Source organism: Apus apus, chromosome 5, assembly GCF_020740795.1.
Source record: "Apus apus isolate bApuApu2 chromosome 5, bApuApu2.pri.cur, whole genome shotgun sequence".
NCBI classification, from domain to species: Eukaryota; Metazoa; Chordata; class Aves; order Apodiformes; family Apodidae; genus Apus; species Apus apus.
The window spans coordinates 50,494,678-50,515,647 of NC_067286.1; the positions used below are offsets into that span (position 1 = coordinate 50,494,678).

Sequence of the window (20,970 nt, forward strand, 5' to 3'; positions counted from 1 at the left end):
CTGTGCCAATAATTCATTCAATAAGATTTAAATTGAACAAAAAACTGAAGAAATGCTATCTTGAATTAATTTTGATGTTTCAATAACTTAGCAATGATTTCAAACCAGTTTTCCAAGCGCTTTGAAGATTTGCATATCTACTAGATTTTATATGCAGAAATTCCCACAATATTTTAATGCATTTTTGCTAAAGACTAATAAAAATGAGATTTTTTTTTTATCTTTATATGAAGCAATATAAAAGTATTCTAAGCTTATTTGCCAAGATTTTATTGAAAAAAACTGAAAATCAGTGTCTTGTGTAAATGAAGGGGAAAAAGCATAGTCTATTAAAAGTGAGACAATGAAATAAGTTGTATTAGGCTACAAATACCCAGACTGAGGGACATTAACTCTTTCAGAGAAGCTGTCATCAGAAGAGTATATGCTATTAGCTATCACTAGCCAATTATTTTTATTTTAATTCAGTGTAGACTCCTTTCAGCAAGCTGTGGTGAGGTAAAAACTTTTGTCATCACCTGATCTTGAAATATTATGATGCTTTAGCATCCAACTCCTCTGTAGGCAAACTATGCTATTATCATTGACTTTAGTAGCATCCAGCTAATTAAGTGGTCAAAAAAAATTAGTGAGATTAAAAATCTGAACCTATCCCTTTGTCCTGGTCTAATGCAGTTTAAGACCACAATGTCAATGCATGGTACTGATTCCTACTACACATTAAATTTTCACAGTACAAACGTTCATGAACTTTTTCATGAACCCAAAGCTGAAACTGACTCAGGAAATAAAGTGGCACCCACTACACTCTGATGGAGACAAGACGAAGAAGAATGTTTAACAAACTATTCTGCAAATAGTGGTGTTAATAAAGACTAGTTTTCTAAGGATTTATAGCTTTTCTCACCACAATAACCACAGCTTTACTCCACACCCCCCAGGATGACTCTTACCAAGCAGGAGAGCAAGGCTGGAGCTCCCTGCTACATGCTCACTGCCTTCAGTTAGTTAATCCAGCAAGTCTATATAAAGCATGGGATATAAAGTCATTTACTTAGATGGAGTAACACTGACTGGAAAGCATGGCAATCTAGAATCCACCTCAGTAAAGGAGACAGGCTATAGCTGCGTACATAATCAATCTAGAGCAGAGCAGCTCAGTAGTACTTCAAACTTAAATTATTGTCTGATTCTAAGTGAGAGAATCCTGTAGAAGTACTTTGGAAAGGTTTTTCCAAGTATGGAAAGTGAATTACAAAACTGGATAATGATGAAATTATGCATCTTTGACCTGCTGTTCACTGTGTGTTTTGGACTGGAAGCGGTTTGCTTACCAAAGAAATGCAGCTGACTCGAGTTTCCCCAGATTTACACTGGGTACAAAAGCAGCAGTTAGGGACAGATAGCTCTAGGCCATGCAGAATTATGTTCTTAAAATAGGGGGCACCTGTTGATATGTCAGGTTTGTCTCGGGCCAGTGCCTATGTAACAGGAATAGGACACAGCACATCGCTTTCTGCAACCTGTAATAGGAAGTGTTCCATCACACCTGGGTGAACATAGGTCTTTCAGACCATTCCTATTGTATTAGCTCACATCTTCCCTCAGTGAGAAAAGCCTGAGATTGGCAGTGTAAAGGATGTTGGAGAGCTAAAGAACTTTTATTCAGTGTCCTTGTGCAGGGGTTAAACACTCTTCCCAGACAGTGCTCTCAGCCCAGGTCTGTAATGCAGTGGAGCACCAGGAGGAGATGCATGAGAACCAAATACAAGTTCCATTATCTTCTTAGCTTTTTAGATGCAGAACTCAATTGCTTCTTCACTGTGTCAAAAAAGCATCTACACTCCACTGAAAGATGCACATAGGGTGGAGGAACTTTCTTACTCTCCCCTGTAAGTTCCTGTTACAGTTTGACTCAGGTTCGACAACAATGCTCTTGATCCCCTCCCCCTCCCATCCAGGTAGGGAAGGAGAGAGAGAAAAAGAGAGAAACTTGGCTGGATCGAAAACTAAACTACACAGCTTTAATTAAACACTAATGATATAAGAAAATATATACAATTATATACAAATATGTTCAGATATGTGCAAAACCCCTATTGCCTCCCCCCACCCCAGCAACTCCCACAGCATCTCCTGAGCTGTGAGCAGTCCCAAAAAATCCCGGAGCTGCTGGAGAAAGCAGAGAAGGATGAGGGTCAGGAGACCTCAGCCTGGGGGTTGACAGTGATGGATGGACAGAGTCCTCCCTGGACACTGGCCATGGACAGGAGAGAAGGGAAGAAGAAGCAGGAAGGAAGTTGTTTTCTGTGATCTCTGACCTTCCTCTGAGCTTGTGTAGATATATGGAATGGAACATCTCTGGCCAGTTTTGCTGTCTGTCTAACTCAGCCTCCTACAGGGGGTCATAGATCTCCCCGTAGTGTATGAGCCAGCAGAGTAAAGGTGTGACCTTGAAGACCCAGCAGTTAGAAAAACATTCCATTCTTTTCAGCCTTAGTTGGAACACACTGGTGCTAGTTAAAAGAAAGCTTACTGAAGGAAAAAAAAAAAAAATCAATAAAAGGAAAATTGGCTTCATCTTGGCTCAAACCAGGACAGTTCCCTTTCCCAGACCTTTCCCTACTGCCCATCCACCCCCAACCAGATACCCTGTCTTTGCACACAGGTCCTGCCATTTCTCTCTCCACTAGTGATCCAGGCTCCCAGAATGAAGGGTTCCTTAGCAGAGCTTACTTTTGTGAAATATACAACAGACACAACAAGAAATAGAAAAATAAAATATTTAATATCTACCCAGCAAGCTTATGGTTTATAGGTTGCATTGTGAATGAAGACATGCCTTTTAAAAAATGCCATATTGATCACCTGGAATTTGTCTGTGTCAGGAACACATGAGGAGCCAGTCCTGGGTTGATACACCTTTGGGGCTGCTGGATCACCCTGCAGTGTGTCACTCCACATACGCTGTCACTGTGTGCAGAACCACCTCTTTTTATTGGCTTTGAACCTGGCTCTTACATGCTTTCTGTAATGGTAATAACTGTCTCTATTCATCCAATCTGTGCCACAAATAATTATTGCTTTATTTTTGCCCTCTAAGATGTCTCTTTTCCAAGCTTAATAACTGTCACCTCAAACAGGAGCTTTTCCAGAACTTTGATTAACCATACCACCCTTTTCTAAAACTTTCCTGCTCTTATTTATCCTTTCTGTTATTATAGGACCAGAATTACATGCTCTAATGTGTGGACTATCCAGAGATTTAGACAGTGACACAGTGTTCCTGTCTGATTTGCTCTTTTTAATTCCCAGTAATTTCTAATATTTAATTTGCCTCCTTCCCCTCTGCTGAGCTGATGATCAGTGTATGAATTACCTTACATTACACCAAACCCTTATTCCTGAGCAACAGTAGTCAGGTCAAGTACATCATTTCACCAATCCTGCAGCTAAAACTTGACAAGAAAATCAAAATCCCCTCTGACACAGTAACAGAAGCCAGAAGCTAATGTTCTTCCTGGTTTTAAAACGAGACAAAATTTGCCAAGTCTATTCCTTTATTTTACCAGAAGATGGTGGCACAGGGCTCCTTTTCCTACAATCCCCAGAGCCTGAGGCTCTGTACTGACAGTTCTACCTGCAGAAAGCAGTGCAGCAGAATTACAGTAAAAGCTTGGCTTCTTGCAGTGATCATACTACTCATAGCTGGTATACTGAAATGATACCATTTTCCTAGTAGAATTTACCCTACAGACCTTCTTCTCTGGTGTAACAGAACCCTTCAATACACTGTGGTATTCATGCTTTACTTACATAGGCATTCTGTCATGATTGCTGCACCACCTTTCCCACCCTGCCATCCTAGAAAGAGCTGAAGCATATTTCCCTCTGATACTTTTTCTCTGTCACCCTTGGCAAAAGAGTGAATACCTCAAGACTGTGACAACACAATGACAGGCATAGGGCCAAGGCAGTCCCTGGCTGGGGCAGCTGGGGCCTGAGATATCTTAAAACTTCATCCATAAGGTTTATCAGAGGGATAAAGCTCAGACTAGAAAGACAGAAGATACAGGAAGAGAAAATAAATTCAAACCATACATTCCAGTATCTGTACCTTGAATATTTGAGATATGATATGGTTTTTTTTGATGGCTAAAGAATTTGCATCTTTGTGAACAGCATATCTAAATGAGGTCTAGGCATATGCTTGCTTTTGCACAGCTATGTGCTTTAGGACCCCTTTTTCATTACATTTTTAATCTTCTCTGCATAGATGTTTTCTCTTGTTCTGAGATTCTTTCTTGGCTGCAACTAAAATTCTTAGGATAACTATAACACATAGTGAATTATCTTATTATATGTTGGTTTTTTTTTTCTTGCAAAAATTTTCCTTCATCAGAGCATTTTCGATGTGCTTGGTCTGGTTTTCTTATGTGAGACATAGTGAACAATGTAGCAACTTTTCCATAATAAGATATTTGCACAAGTCAGGCAAAGTCTTCTTCAGATCTTTCATGTGAGTGTCATGTTGACATTAACATAAGTTTTTCAACCACAAAGGATACAGTCTTGTTTAGTAAAGCAATAAATAATAAGTATTTTCTTTACAGGTTTCTTATGAAAAAACTGAGTTAAATCAAATATAAGACAAATAAAAGCTCATTTTTATAAATCAAGCTACTTCATTTGTAAAAAATTAATCTCCAGGGGTAGAATTGAACTGAAAAGCTAATTTCATTATGGATATTCTCCTTTGCAAGAAGCTAGCAAAGTAATTTGCAGCAGCATCCATGCCAAGCTGAGTTTGTACAACCAGGGTATTAATCATACTCAAGGACATCAACATGAAATGAATTAGTTACATTTTTTTCTTTGAAATTGTTAGTCTGAAGAAAACACAATAACCAAGTTATTTAAAAATGGCTTTTCTGTTAAACCTGGGATTGTGAAATTACAAAGGGTGTTCCCAGATCAGTCTTTGATGACTAAACGTTTGCAGGGAATGGATGATGTCATCATTGCATACATGTGGTCACCTCAAAACTAGAGAAAACAGCCCTGTGTGGTTAGGGGCAGAGGTGCACTACCCAGTAGTGAGTGTTGGATGATGGGTAAGATTAGGAGGGTAAGTCACAGGACTTGGAGTTACAAGGGCCATGGGGGTCTTCATGCTCCTTTTCCTCTACAGAATTTGCACTCATCCTAGCTCCCACTGCAGTGAATGTGTAGAGTTTTCAGCGAAGCTTTTGCATTTGAAAATGCACTCTTTTTTTTTTTTTTTCTCTTTCTGCTGGGAAACTCTAGTGCCTCTGTGTTTGGAGACTAGACTTGACTGCTGGGTTAGGGAGTAATAGTGCTATCAGTTTTTCTGTGGTGTTTGGGGGTTTTTTTGTTCGTTTTTGGTTTTTTATTTGTTTTGGTTTTTTAATGCCACCAAAAGCTAGTTAGAGTCATGCCAAGCACAAGCTGAGTTGTGAGGCACTGAAACTGCCTTGTCACTGCCATGCAGGTACTCCTGGTTCTCAGAATCCACAAACAAAAACTACTCTGCCCAGGAACTATCATAATCATCTGATTTTGAAGATCTTAGTGATTCTCTGCTTGAAATGAGTGTGAATACAGGGAAAAAGCCTGCTGCTTCTGTTGTGCTGCATCTACTGAAACAATTAGAATTGGGTTGGCTTACATCTGTGTAAATTCCCATTTCCTTGAAGTAGTAGCAGCAATCAAGGGCTGAAAGGATGACACAGCTATGTGGAGAGGGCTAGAGTGCCCACTGAAGGAAAGTTCTTCAGATACCAGGATTAATGCTCAAATCATATAGCTGGGAATAAGAAAGGAAAATACAAAGTGCTGGTAGCACCTGAATAGCAGGGCTCATGTGAGCAATTGGTGGTTTTGTGATTATGTGATTGCTTTGATCCTTTAGGGACTGAGTCACCTCCTTTCCTTACTGATGGAAGGTAAAATGCATTGGGCATATATTACATTAGCCCTGAAATCCCACTAATTCATGGGTTGTAACAACATACTACATGGACTCTGCCATTAGGCAAAGCAAACAGAGCTGTACTGACAAAGCACCAGCAAAGAAAGTCCCAGTGGACCGTAAACAAGGTCAGAGAGAACAAGCTTACTATCTCCCACATGGCTCAGAGGATGCCAATAGAAGCCTGGCACTCAGGACTGCTGGAGCACAGCTGGGCTGCTTTTCAGAGTCCCAGCCCAGTGCATCCATCTGCCCTCACAGGGGTTCTCAGCTGAGATATGCTCTCTTTCCATAAGTCTTTTTTCTCAGAACTTCAAGCTAATGGGCTAATGGGCCCACAGCAGGTCATTTGGCAGGTGCTGCTTGACAAACCTAATCTCCTTCTATAACAAGGTGACCCATTTAGCAGATAAAGAAAAGACTGTGGATATCTTTTGCCCACACTTCAGTAAAGCCTTTGACACCGTTTCCCACAGCATTCTCCTGAACACACTGGCTACATGTGGCGTAGGCTGGTGTACACTTTCCTGGGTAAAAAACTGGCTGGTTGGCTGAGCGCAAAGAATTGTGAATGGAGTCAAATGCAGCTGGTCATAAGTGGGGTTCCCCAGGGCTCAGTGTTTGGACTAGATCCTTTAATAATATCTTCTCCGATGATCTGGTCAAGGGGATTGAGTGCACCCTCAGTAAGTTTGCAGACAACACGAAGTTGAGAGGAAGTGTTGGTCTGCTTGAGTTTAGGAAGGCTCTACAGCAGGACTTGGACATGCTGGATCAATGGGCTGATGCCAATTGTGTGAGATTCAACTCAGCCAAGTGCCAGGTCCTGTGCTTGGGTTGTAACAACCCCATGCAAAGCTGTAGCCTTGGGAAAGGGTGGCTGGAAACCTGCTCAGAAAAAATGACCTGAGGGTGTTGATTGATAGCAGCTGAATATGAGCCAGCAGTATGTCCAGGTGGCCAAGAAGGACAATAGCATCCTGGCTTGTATCAGAAATAGTGTGGCCAAAAGGACTAGATAAGTGATTTTCCCCCTGTACCCTGCACTGATGAGGCTGCACCTTGAGTACTGTGTTCAGCTTTGAGGCCCTCACTACAAGAAGGACATTGAGGTGCTGGAGTGAGACCAGAGAAGGGCAAAAAAGCTGGTGAAGGATCTAGACAACAAGCCTTGTGAGGAGCAGGTGAGGGAACTGGGCTTGTTTAGTGTGAAGAAAAGGAGGCTGAGGGGAGATCTTATCGCTCTCTACAATTACCTGAAAGGAGGTTGTAGGGAGGTGGGGGTTGGTCCCTCCTCCCAAATAACAAGCAACAGAACAAGAGGGGATGAACTCAAGTTGCACCAGGGTTGCGTTAGATGTTCGAAGAAGCTTCTTCACTGAAACAGTTATTAAACACTAGAACAGGCTGCCCGAGGTGGTAGTTGAATCATCATTAGTGGAGGTGTTAAAAAGTCATGTAGATGTGGTGCTTAGGAATGTTGTTTAGCACTAGACTCAGTAGAGCTAGACTAATGGTTGGACTTGATGATCTTAAAGGTCTTTTCCAACCAGAATAATTCTGTGATTCTATGTGATTTATCTTGGATATTTATGATAAGGGGTCACACACTGCACTGTAATATCAACTGTATTGTCCCCTTCTGCTGACTGTCACTGCAGGAAGTCAGGTGAATGACACTAAGATATAAAGAAGCTCAAGCTCTCTTTCAGGCCTAAGTTTAGATCCAGCTGTCCCATAGACTGTGAGAAAGCATGGGTGAGATTGAATTGTCATAATCAGGTCTGATTTTGTTGTAGTGAAAGATTGAAGGGCGTTAATAAAATCACATACAGATGAATGATAGACAAAAAATATTTGTTTACCCCAGACAGAATGAATACACAGTCTCTAAATGAATATTTTAGCTTACGTCTATCAGAATCCTTCCTTTTCCTCTCTGCCATTAATACAACTGGAAAGCATGAAGAAGAATGTTCCCTATCACACATTAAGACAGACAAAAGAACAAGGACAAATTATGCAAGGCAGATCAATACAATTAGATTATCTTGGAATTAGAACAAAATGCCTCTTCTCTCCACAAAAAAAAAAACAACACACAACCAACCAACCAACAACAACAAAACAAACAAACCTCCCCCAAAAAAACCCCACAAAACCCCCAACTTTTTAGAATTCTCTAGTTCCTAAAGAACATCATCAGGACTGTACTGAGAGTAGTATCAGCCAGGCATGTTCAGTTCTCAGGCTCTGTGGATCTCCATACTGTGAACTACAGGCATTTTTGTGCCTTTCACACATGTATGACACAAGACTAATTTGTTTTCTGTCCTCTCCTTCCAGAGAGATTTGTCATGATCCCTTTTCCCACTCAGGACAGCTCAGGACAACCTGCTGGTCTGGAGCTTGAAGATCCTCAACCAGAGGACAACCGTAGTGATGTCCCACATCCTGGTAGATACCTCCCAAGCCCATCCAGCATCCAAAGCTGTTCTGTTTGATACTCTTGCCAGGACCAGTCATTCTTCACACTCCATGTGCACACTCCCAATGCAGCTCTCCTCCTGCAGTTCCTTGTCTCCATTCTCAAAAGCAAAGGCCCCAGAGGTAGATGGGGCAAGAGGTTGCTTCATGTGTTATTTCCCAAAGTCTCTGCTCTATCCTGGCTACCATGAGATTTTTTTCCTAACCTCTGTCCCTTTAGCAATAGGCTGAGAACCTGTTTTTCTGCCACCCCATTCTGATAAAAATCTCACCATCCTACCTTCTCATCAGTACTGGTGCACTGATTTATCAGGGTGGGATCTCACTGGAGCTGCTCCCAGCTCTTACTGCGTTTGTACAGCCATCACAGAGCAGGCTGCCTCACAACACAGCAAGTTATCACTGATCTCAACCCTGCAAAAGCCGCTGCTTTGCACAGAGGTGTGGTGTCTCCCAGGCCACTGAGTGATGGTATCTTGCCCCAGCAGAAGCAGTAGCTCAGGGCTTCCACTCAGCAGTCTCCAGGCACCTCCGAGTCAGAAACATAACCCCCCTCTCACCCTTTACACTATATCCATGCTAAAGGCACTAATGGGTCTCAACAAAGCACCTCTGTGCAGGGTGGAGGAAGTTCAAGAGAACAGGTCAGAGGACCTGAGACATGTCAGGGGTAGGGAGCTTGTGTGTTGATTTGAGGCTTGTGTTGCACTTGCAGAGCTCACAGCACATTGCCAGGACCACTGCAGAAAGGAGTAATATACATTCAGGAGCACCGTCTTTCCCAGGGACAGGGACTAAACTCCACTTACGAACAACTTATCCAGAGTCAATATGCAAGTGGCACAAGTTGAAGCAGTGCAGTGGGAGAACAGCTGTCAAAGCAGGAGTCCTTGAGGCAGCAGCTGCACAATAAAGGGTTTGCTATAGAGTTCAACAAGGCCCCAGTACTCCACTGCTGTAAGAGTGGTTGATCTACACACCCACAACAGTAAGAGAGTGTTTATGTATTTCTTGAAAACAGTTTTTACCCAAGTAGGCACATAAGGAGAGAATGCAAAGAATCACTGTCTCCATATAAGAAAAGTTGGACTCCTTTAAAAGCCTTTAAAACATATTTTACAGACAACTTGCTATGATAACAGAAGTGATTGAATGTTCTCATTGATTTTTAGAGATGTATGACAGTATAAGAAGAGACGGGAGAGTTTGCCCTTAAATGATGGATTTAAATGACCATGCTTATTTTATTAATCAACTATAGCAATAAGTTCATGCCTAATGCCACTGTCTTGCAAAATTTTTGCTGATCCTATGGATTGTAGAAAGACACAGTGTGTGCTGCAGCAGCAGAAGTCTGTTGTCTCAGGGATTTTCTCTTTTCTGTCAATGTTTTTTCAAGACGTCCTAGGCAAAGAGCTGGAACATGTGTGAAAGAAGATGTTGGTTGAGGGTAAACGACAGTGACTCAGGCAGCAAAATGCTACGTAAGGGAGAAAGGGACTGACCCAGGTGAGTGCTGATATATCAGCAAGTCCCAGACAACACATCATAGAATCACAGGGGACTTGACTTGCTCAACTGGGGAAAATGTTACATTTTAAAACTGTCAGCTGCTTAGGGTTTGGGTTTTTTTTTTTACAATATTTTTCTTATTATTTTGATAAGGAAATTCCTCATTTACCTCCCAATATGCCTCTATCAGAGAGTAGGTAGCAGCACTAACTAGCTCACATGTGCAAACACTGTAGCCATGATAACTCATGCCGAAAACCAGCATGCCCAATCACTCAGCAATTACTTCTTAGTAGGATCAACAACTTTCCCCATGAAAAGTGTGGTGCTTGTTTTTTTGTCAGAGATCAAGATAAAGAAGGGCCTGTTAAATTTGATGGTAACTGAAGGACTGTGAATTCTGTTAAGAAGAATGGCCGTGGCTCCTGCAGCCTCAGTTCCAGACTCATCAACTTCCAGCACGGCCTTGTGAATTGCCTGTGGGGAAAAGGAACAAAAGCTGTGATTTTTATGTGGGACAGCAAGCAGGAGTTAAAGATAAACTTTCTTCTTATTGAATGTTTAGGAGACGAAAGGAGTGATAAAATCCAGTGAACTGTAATTTCTTGTAAGGTAAATCTCCAGCAAGCTGCAACAGGAGTGTTTTCCATGTCAGGACTGAATGAGGAGGGCCAAAAATAAAAATAGACATGCTATAGATCCAGCCTCACCACTGCTGAGTGGGATAGTAATGGTCTATGCACTAGCTATTGTATTTTCTTAGATGGTTTGAACAGTTATTCCAAGTTAATGGAAGACTTCTGTTTAAATACTAACACAGAGGCAGTATTTGGCACCTATGCCACATTAAATAGTAGCTTAAACTGACATGGTGAAATTCTACTACTGCAGAATTTGCTACTGCAAACTGGAAGTTTCCTGGACACTTTGAGAATATTAAAACACATATCATCATACATCACTCATTTGTAATTTACTTGACACAATTGTAGGTAAAACAATGATATTCCAGTGTAAAGAAGTAACTTGAAGCCTTCTCCAACTTTTCCATGTAATTAATATCCAGCTTTTTCATAACAACAGTAAAATAAGTCAAAGGTGGGATAGCAGACCCTTCTCTGTCAAAAAGCACAATTACTAAGCAGGTCCCTATGTGTCACTGTAAGTTTTACTTATAACTTCAGTAGGACAAGGAGGGAAGGCAAGTCTTTAAAAACTCCAGATATAATTGATCAGAACAATCAACCTCAGCCCCATCACCAGCTCTGTCTGTTCACTTACTTCTGAAACCTGAAGATCACGGTTGCCACTAATTCCAGACAGATCAGCATTTCTAGAGAATACTTCAGTAATTCCCATGTCCTTGAACAGGTTTCTAACATCATAAGACCCACTAAGAGAAATCTTTGGTAGCTGCAGATTTAATCTCCTGTTGAACAAAGAAAACAAAACAGCAATGAAGCATTGCAGCCTTGTTTCAGCCAGCAGGCTGATTAGTATGTAATTTAGTGACACTTGAAAGCATTCTTTTGATTGCTAATGTGTTTGATGGTAGCATTCATATTCCCTGAGCAATTTTGTCATCCACAGAGGTATGCTGTCTTCTTGTACCTACATGCTCTCTTTGATTTGGGAAAAAATAGTCCCTAATTTCTTCATTGCTAATATTACATCCTAATGCCAAGACATCATACACATGGGCAGAGCTTTAAGGCCAGAGGTCTACACAGAGTAAGCAGACAAACTCTGGGAAGGCTAAAAGAAAGGAAAGGAGGATCATGTGTAAGATGCAGTGAAGCAAATGAATTATGTTAGTAGCATGAAAGAAGTGCTATGGTAGCCAAAGGTAGCCAAACAAGTCTTGAGGCAGTTGTTACAATGCTGTGTCCTCTTCTGTCAGGTCAGAGGACCTGGAGTTGCTTATCCATTGTGCTCTGCTCTGACTCGTATTGGAAATCACTTAAAACCCTGCTTTATGAAACCAAGACATTATATCCAGGAAGAGAAGATCTGAAATTATTGCTTTATCTTAAAAGTAATAATGTAGTAAAAGTAGCAATGCATATACCCAGATTTACCTGGTCTCAAGGTTGTTATCCCATTTACAAACAGTTTCCTTGGAGAGAGCGTTTTCCACTTGCTTCATCTTTCCATCATCTGGCAGAATGAGCAATGCTCGTACAGTGCCCTGGTAAGGCAGCTCTACCACCTCACAAGACAGATCCTGGTCGTAGTAACTGTCATATTTACTGTCACGCTGCATCATTTTTACTCTAACAGATGCATTTGCATTCACAAAAAAAACATCCTCGTAGGTACGCAAAGGATTGAAAGAATTTTTCCAGGCAGCTTATGAGGGAAAAGAGAAGATGTTGCACTCAAACACATAAAGATCATAAAGAATGGCTGATATAAAGCAGACCAACTTAAATGTTAGGATGCTGGAGGGCTGTTTATGGGAGAAGAGGACCACTACATCATTTCAACCTCCTGCATAATCATAGAATCACAGAAAGGTTTGGGTAGGAAGGGATATTAAAGATCACTTAGTTCAAACACCCCATGCAGGGACACCTTCAGTAGACCAGGTTCCTCAAAGCCCCATCCAGCCTTCCTGGATGGGGCATTCACAACTTCCTTGGGCAATCTATTCCAGTGTCTTACTGCCCTCATAGTAAAGAATTTCTTTCAAATATGTAATCTAAATCTATCCTCTTTCAGTTTGAAACCATTTCCCTCACCCTTTCTTCACATGCCCTTGGCAAAAGTCCCTCCTCAGCTTTCCCATAGGCCCCCTTCATCTACTGGAAGGCCACTATAAGGTCTCCTTGAAGCCTTCTCTTCTGCAGGCTGAACAGCTGCAGGATCTTGTTATGCCTTTCTTGTTAGGCATTAGCCTGTGAAAGTTCACTGCAATCAGCCTGGTGAGGTATTAATTTGCAGAATAAAGGATCCTAACATTCAAGCAGGACTCCAGAAGCACAGGCCCTCAAAATACTATGTGCCAAGTTTTCCTACAGCATACCTAATAGATCTGCCATAGCACTGGGGATCCTGAAAGTTCAAGGATGTCAGCCCACTAGAAGTTTGACTGGGTCATGCACTTACATAGAGATCTTGGAAATGTCCATGATTGTTATGCCCTTGGACCAGCAAGACTGTGTGCAGTGGGTACCTGGCTATGAGGCAGTTGACTAGAGTGGGACACCTCTGTTCCCAGCTTTCAGGCGAACTGGGTCAAAATCAAGCAATCAATATTTCTCAATAAACAGATACCCTCTTTTTGACCAGATCTAATCTGTACTTTGAAGGTCCTGCATGGTTTAACTCTTCCTAAATAGAACTAAATAGTCACTCTGTTAATAAATCATCAAGGTTTCCCTACAGGTGTCAGGGTTTTTTGCATCAAAATAATCTATTGGAATATTATGTTAAATATCTTACCTTTAAAATAAATGTAGTTAACAAGAACCAGTACAGTATTTGGATCGAGACCACTAATTAATTCTGGAATTTTTCCTTTGGTTTTCTCCTCTACATATTTATTGATTTGCTTTATAGTTTCTGTTTTATGGAAATCACTAACAAAAAAATCTGCTTCATAAAATTGTTTGGTATTTTGTAAAAACGTCTCCTGTGGTTCATACCCAATAGCTGTAAAAAGGGCATTCCCTATATTGAATGTGATGTTAACATCCGTACAGGTCAGTACTGCTAAAACATTATGAAAACTTTCATGGATATCATGTATACGAGCTTCAGACAGACTGTCAAAGCCCAGTCCTTCAAAAATCTCAGATAAGGTGGTTGACTTAGCACCAACAGCCAGCATGGCAAAGGCAGTGGAGATGCTCATGGGAGAAAAGAAAACATTTTTATCAGCTTCTTTGGATATAGCCTGCTTGTAAAATCTAAATACAAAATCTGCATAATTAGAGTCTTGCTTGTCACAGTTATGTGTTAATAAATTTTCTGTTCGATCATGCAAATTCGTGTTATTGACTTTATGGCAAAAGTCTTCATGGTGGCAATGGGTTACAGCACAAAGAAGAGCAAGGAGTAAACACAGGAACAGGAGGTACTTCATCTTCTTTTCAAATTATTCTGTCACAAAATAAACAGTCATTAGATGAGCAGAAGATAATGATGAGCTTGAAAGTAAGAAATAATGAATAGTTTCTTAGCATAAATGTTATATCATGCAATATACAGATCTAATGTACATGGAATATTTGAAATGCCTATGCACACAATGTTAAATGTCATTAATAAATTCAATCAAATTATAAATTAAAATATCAGGCATAAGAACAACAGAGGATTCCATTGCAACTTCCTTGAAAAGGCAACACTCTTCTTCATTTACAGTGAAATTATAGAGACAAAGTCCATAATAATCTCAATTAACAATGACATTATCTTCCTTGGATTGTTGACTCCTATGGAGTACATCGAAACAAACAAGCTACCATGAGGTAAGACAAGGTGTGGATTTCAAATATATCAAAGACTTCACAGTACCTGCTCAAATGTGGTTTGGTGAATGTGAGGAAATGTGAGGCAGCTCACTTCTCACTGGAAGTGGGATCAATTCCCTCACTTTCTTCATGGCAGCAGCACACAGACAGACAGTTGTCATGGACTGTCAGGGACTCGTTAAATTCACACCCCTGTTTACTACTCAGTTACTTACTCAGATGACCAGGCATTGGCCACAGCTGGTAAATTATGGATGAAAATAATCTACATAAACTTCAAGGCAAAATTTAAGTCAAAAGCCTGGAGCATCCTGTGCCACCGCAGCAGGGTACTCAGAAGTGGGCTGCTGCAAGTGTTAAATGGTGGTTTGCCACTCACCATGGGCTAACTGCGTGAGATGTGTGGCTCCCTCTAGAGACCAAGGAACGACCTGTGTCTCAGAGGAAAAGAAGAGCACAGATCCCATTCAGAAATCTAAGGACACAGATTAATCCCTTTAGGTACGTTTCTTTGTTATGCATGTTCTCCTAATGCTGACATACTCGATTTCACGTGAACCTCCTGCTTTCCGTAAGACCTGGAACAAGTCTCTAGTTTACTAAATTCAGTTCCCTGCTGTTCTGGGGAGGCATCTCATACAACCCCTCTTCAGAAATGTAACAAGCTATCTATGCAAATAAGCTTTTCAGCTTCACGGGTTCTATATGAAAATATTTCTAGCAATTTCTACTGTAATGGCTCCTCTTCTGGTTTCCAGCCAACACAGCCTGTTTCTGTCATTCTCTTTCAGGAATTCATTTTCCCATGTCTCTCCAAAGTGAAGTTATCTTGGTTCCTTCCCTTATTCATTCCCAATGTGATATATGATGATACCTGCTATCTAAACTATTCAGACAGAGTTTCTGAGGGTAGCCCAAACTGCATGAATCCTGGTGATAAATCAGCTGTTCTGTTTTTTTATTGGTGTGGTGGTCTTTCTTGGTTTTATAGCTGAACTTGTGTGAGAGCAGATAGTGACCTGCAGCAAGAAGGCATAATGCTAAATTTTAATTTTCTTAAACCAAAAGATGAAGTATGGTCCAAGATGGGAATGTGATTCAGCTATTTGCATCTCTTTTAAGCAGAACTTTCCCACTCCCTCCCAACAAAAAAACCCAACCCTTATGTACTGCAGACAAATGAAGCAATCACATAGTACAGAGGGTGTTTCAAAAATACTTGATGTTCATCTTTCATAGACTGTTATCTCAGGTTATTTGAGATATTGCACACTTAAATGAAAAAGATGGTAATTTTTATTACAGAGCTTAGTCTAAATTTCAAACAATTTCTTAAGCAAAGTATATGGTTTGTCTGCAGAAAGCTTGTATTAGGCATGGCACTGTTTTTAACTTCTACTGTAACAGATCAGTAAAAAAACTTCTTTTAGTATCACCACTCTCTATAGAAATATTAAAGAAGTACTTCTACCGGAAGTATTGTAATCAAATTTTCCCCACATGCTTTTCCCTTTAGATATTTTAATCACAATAATTTTGACATTTTGGAATTAGAAAATTCCAGCCATGAATATTTTTTTACCATGTCAAAGCTGAAGAAACTGGAAAGGCTTTATTAAATCTGACCTGTACTTTTTTATATGCAAGCTGGAAATTCAGGAAATAATTGTCTGCCAAACCACGGATTAGTTTGTCTATGAAAATAAAAGGGGTAATTAAATTTAAACTGTGGTCTTCCACCCACCCCATACAATGACCCCAGTCCTAATTAGAGACCCTGGCTTCAGCAATTCAGTGGTTGTTTTATAGATTAAATCACTGGAAGAGTTTATAAATGAAACCTGGTTGTTCAGTCGCTAGTGAGTTTATGCTAATTTCAAGTCACCGTGAAGACTCTTTCCAACCTAAAAGGTGATTTCATCAGCATTCTGGTTTACCAATTACTTAATAGGTCCCTGTGACTCCAAGGGTTATTCCATTCTAATTTCAAGCATGTCCCACTGGTCCTTTGCATTTTTGCTTGATAAAGCACCATCCACACACAACCGAGTCACAAGCAGACAAATGAAATAAACCTAACATGAACATTCCACTGAGTGCAGAAAGCATAAGGTGCAAGCCTCTAAGAAAAATGCATGTTCAGTACTTACAGACTCAGGAGTCCTGCTGCATTTGACTGACAATGCTCTTCTCCACGTATTTACTTATGCTGCTACATCATCTTCTGCTTAATTTCCATAGTTAAACATTAAGCAGACCTGTTAAAAATTAGAACCAACCAAAAGAAAGGAGGAAACAGAGCAAATATTGATACAAGAGGGTTTCCAAGGATCATCTCCGCAATTCAGCCAATGGACAATCTTCATCCATTTGAGTGGTAGCTGTAACTTCTTGTCTGTTGCCTTTGACCATGTGGAGGAACTTAGCACAAACATTGTGTAATTAGGACCCTACTGGAAACCAGGAGGTTGTGCCTGGAACTACTGGAAACAGATGTCAACTCTTGGTGCCAGAAGTCAGACCTTCTGTGCCGTGCTGAAGCACACATGGAGCTGACAGCCGTGTATCACTGCAGCTCAGCACTCTTCTGAAGTCTGATGAGAGACAAATATTTCTCCTCATCCTCAGCATAAATATGGACTCTGAACTAACTACCTGCACCTTCTCAATCTGACTGTAATTGCATGCCTGTGAGAGAAATAGGAAAGACGTATTTCTCCGATGCACTTCCTACTCTGACTGATGTGGTTCCTTCATGTATCTCAATTCTGTGTGCATCTGAGTTCCTGCCCTGGGTAGGTGGTGGGAATACAAGTAGCAAGGTGTTTCTCTCTATCCACACACATGCAGAATGTACTCATTCACCCCTCTTTCTCCTAGACCCTCTCACACAATTTGAAATTGTTGGAACGAAAAAAAGTACTGCTTGTTCTTCTTAACTTTTTCCAACAGGAATAAAATGCTAGTGGACCAAGCTAGCTAATTTTTTCCCCACTTGCAATGACTATTTTTCCATTATACTTGTTTACCCACATGTGTCATTTGGTGTTACTGACATAGATAAACGCAGATACAGAACATAGATAAACCTTGTCTTGACACTCCCCTTTTTTTGTTTTCCTCTTTGTTTCTTTTTCCCCTTTCCTTTTCACTCATTCCTTTCATTCTAGCTGTAAAAGGTCACAAACAGATTATTTTACTCATCAAAGCCTAGGTACATGACAGGTCATTGTGGTCAAGAAAGAGCTGTGTTACAAAATGGTAATAAGCCTCTTGTTTTCTTTTTCATTTGTGAGGCCTTGTAATTACTGTTTAGGTTTTAATAATGTTAAGTTACACTTTAACAAGGCATTTCCCCAGCATTTCATTATAGCAGCAGCAATGAGGTGCTACCCCAGCTTTAAACCAGATCGATGGACAGATGCGTGCGTGCCAGGTGTACCACGCACTGCCATGAGCCACTTACAGTCCCACCTCCCTGCTGACCACAGTGTCAACACTGAAACTATGTCATGAAACCATGTTAACCAGATTCATACTGTCCATTCACCTATTGAACTAGATCTTGCTTCTTAAGTACTTACTTTTGACAGCAATAGAAGTCCAGAATACTGAAATAAACAAACGGTTGTGGTTTGTTCCTTCTGATAATTTAGACCACAAAGTCTACATTACTCAAGCCTATGTTACTGCTGTGTACTTCATGTAGGTCAGAATCTATTCTAAATCCCAACTCACATTTTGTCTTCTTTAGAAGAGACGGACCCATATAATATGTCACACATTTACCAATATCTTGTAAACAGCTTCCTGCCAGTTTGGTTTGTTTTGAATAAATCTTTCTGAAATAGGCTTAAAGAGATCTCAATTAGCCAATGACTGGTATATTTGATGGCAACAGACTCTTTCATCTTGTCCTGTGTTTTTGTAATGCTTCCACATCTTAAGCCAAGCAATTACAGTTTTTATGTAAATTTAGCAACAATGACATCAGTTAGGAAATTATGGCACACACAATTGACTTCAACTATCAAAAAAACTCTAGCCCTATAGATATATCAGAAGTAACACAAAGATTTGTAAGGGTAAAGTACATAGACCACAAGGGTATTGACATAGCAGGAATGTGAAGGAAACAGAGGATGTATGCATGGCAGGTGAATTATGATTCTTCTAGTCTGAATAAAGCATATAATACAGTATAAAGGCCCAGTCTGCACACAGTGGTCCTGCCATGCTCTCAGTACTTCTTGGAAAATCTCCACTGTCCTGCCAGGAAGGAAAAATGTATTAGTTTAGAAAGGGAATTTGAAATGGGGATGAAATACAGTCTGTATATAATGATGAGAACATTCGCACAGAGGGGAAAGTTCTGCTCACGGAACTGCTTTTCCTTTGAATTAGTATCACTAATAATGTGTCTGAACTATGTAGAGAGCAGATACTAGAAGAAGAAAAATAAATAAATAAATGTACCAAGGAAAATTACCAATAGTTAACACTCATGACGATTTTTCAGCTGGAAAACCAGTGGCAGTTACAAATTGCCTATGTAGCAGGTGTGTCACATGTGTGGTGCACCAAAAGAAACTAAACCTTCTACTTCTGCTTCAGAAGTGTGCAGATTGACAGATACAACACAGGACCTACAGCAGATTTGATGCCTCCTGAAAAAGGAGAAGGGGAGTAGGCAGGCTGCTCTGACATAAACAACCTTTATTTAGACCCCAGAGTCTTTCAAAGGAGAGTCTGTTCTTTAGTATTTCTACTTGTAACTCTTTCACCATGGAGGTTCTTTACATATCTGAGTGTTTCTGCAATGCTATTAGTAACAAATAGATTTTAAGATTTTTTGCATCTCCAGCAGAGGGTCCTATGGAAGGACAGTATGCATTCCTTTTTCTTCTACCCCCCAAAATAGTTGACAAAAAAAACATGTTGCAATCTCACTGACTATAGAGATGTCCAGAAATATTTTCCATTGCACAAATACTGTTCACGATACTGGGGTGACTTCAGGATGGGACGGACTGCCTGATGAGAGAAACAGTGAGCTGAAAATTCAGGACAGATTTTTAGTCCTATAAAGCAGATGAGCTTTAACCTTGGGCATATTCCTAATTTTGTTTTTTATGGTTCAGTTTTCTCATCTGTAAGATAAAAATGACACATTTAACTTCCTCATTGAGATAAGATGATGTGAAAATAAAATGTTACTTTCAATGGTCTTGAGCAGTATTTCAGTTCTTCTCTGAGTTTAATGAAGACAGGATTCTTTTTTATCAGTTTGAAACCATGGCTCCTCCCTTGGTAACAGTGATACACAATTTGAAAATCTGTGGTCTGTAGGATGCAGCTTTTACAGCTTCAGAGTGAAATTGGAAATGTTCCTCAGTTGCAAACTTCCATTAAAAGTCTTGTGGACTTTACAGAAAGGATCCTTATTCCTGGTGTGCTTAGTACTTGTATCCAAGAATTGCTAGCTCCTTAGTACAATACAGCATAGGGAGAGGTGGTTAAGCACATAAAAATTTTAAGTATTAATAATTTATGTGCACCACATGACACTGCCCAAGCCAAACTTTTCAACAGATTTTTTTTCTTTCGTAGAATGATAGAATAGTTTGTGTTGGAAGAGACATTAAAGATCATCTAGAGCCAAACAACTAGAAATTGCAAATCTCTGTTGCCAGTACCTACAATACAGGATCTTGTACAGGAAAACAGAGAAGGATAAGATCATCGTCCTCACTAAAAATTTTTTTCCACTTCCAGTTTCACCCAAGCACCACACTAGCAGGAATCATTTCACCTGAACCTCTTCATCTATTGCCACCCAATGCTGTGTTTTTAAAGTCACATTATATGTCTATGTTAAGGCACCCGAATCCTGAATGTTTAAGCAAAGAAAGGAAGGATGATCATCCTAATGGATAGCTAGAAGTAGACAGGAAGCAAAGTGAACCTTTGACTGAGCTGGGAATGGAAGCAGAAACTCCCAAGTCCCAACCCAATGCTGTGTAACTACTGGCCCATCCTTCTTTCCTAATAATGTTCTTGTGTTAAAGAAAGAAAGAAATTAATCAATTAATTATGGGTTTCCAACAGCAATATAGTACTTAAAATTGTAATAAATATGTGTCTATACAACATGAAAATAGAGTTAACAAGAACCATCCCCATGAGTAATTCAAGACTTAAGCAACTAACATTATTTTGAAATCCTTCATTAAAAACTTCTTCCCCTTCCCATTTGGTCCACTGACCCTGCTATCTGGGACCATCTCACCTGAACTGCTTCCTTTACCTCCCCTGTACTTCAGAGTGATACCAAATTGAGTGCTTATGTTTAATCATGCAGCTGATCAAGTAAGGCTGATCAAAGTGGATTGAAGTAAACAGTAACAACATTATTCTGTGACTCAGAAGCTCAGCTTCCCAAGCACACAATATGGATTTTGGCTAATGGTTAAAGGAAGGACCCAGAAAGTAGTCTTGCAA

The 20,970-nt window shown here is 40.2% G+C and overlaps 2 protein-coding genes across 2 annotated transcripts in view; both read right to left on the minus strand.

Annotated features, from left to right (window-relative positions):
* LOC127385813 (alpha-1-antiproteinase 2-like) overlaps positions 1–20,970 on the minus strand; it is a 132,579-nt gene that overhangs the window by 66,892 nt on the left and 44,717 nt on the right. The gene's annotated exons all lie outside the window — the stretch shown is intronic.
* LOC127385815 (serine protease inhibitor 2.1-like) lies at positions 9,700–16,722 on the minus strand. Its single transcript, XM_051621974.1, has 5 exons — positions 16,620–16,722; positions 13,436–14,095; positions 12,070–12,340; positions 11,273–11,420; positions 9,700–10,468 (listed from the first exon to the last, which is right to left on the minus strand). The coding sequence occupies exons 2-5, from the start codon at positions 14,076–14,078 to the stop codon at positions 10,274–10,276; spliced, it is 1,257 nt and encodes a 418-aa protein (XP_051477934.1). The 5' UTR covers positions 14,079–14,095; positions 16,620–16,722; the 3' UTR covers positions 9,700–10,273.

Excerpts from the sequence above, each read along its gene's own strand:
- LOC127385815 (XM_051621974.1), bottom strand. The coding sequence starts at position 14,078 with ATGAAGTACCTCCTGTTCCTGTGTTTACTCCTTGCTCTTCTTTGTGCT. Across the intron at positions 12,341-13,435 it reads TAACTACATTTATTTTAAAG|CTGCCTGGAAAAATTCTTTC; the intron begins GTAAGATATTTA and ends TTCCCTCATAAG. Across the intron at positions 10,469-11,272 it reads GTGATCTTCAGGTTTCAGAA|GCAATTCACAAGGCCGTGCT; the intron begins GTAAGTGAACAG and ends TTTTCCCCACAG.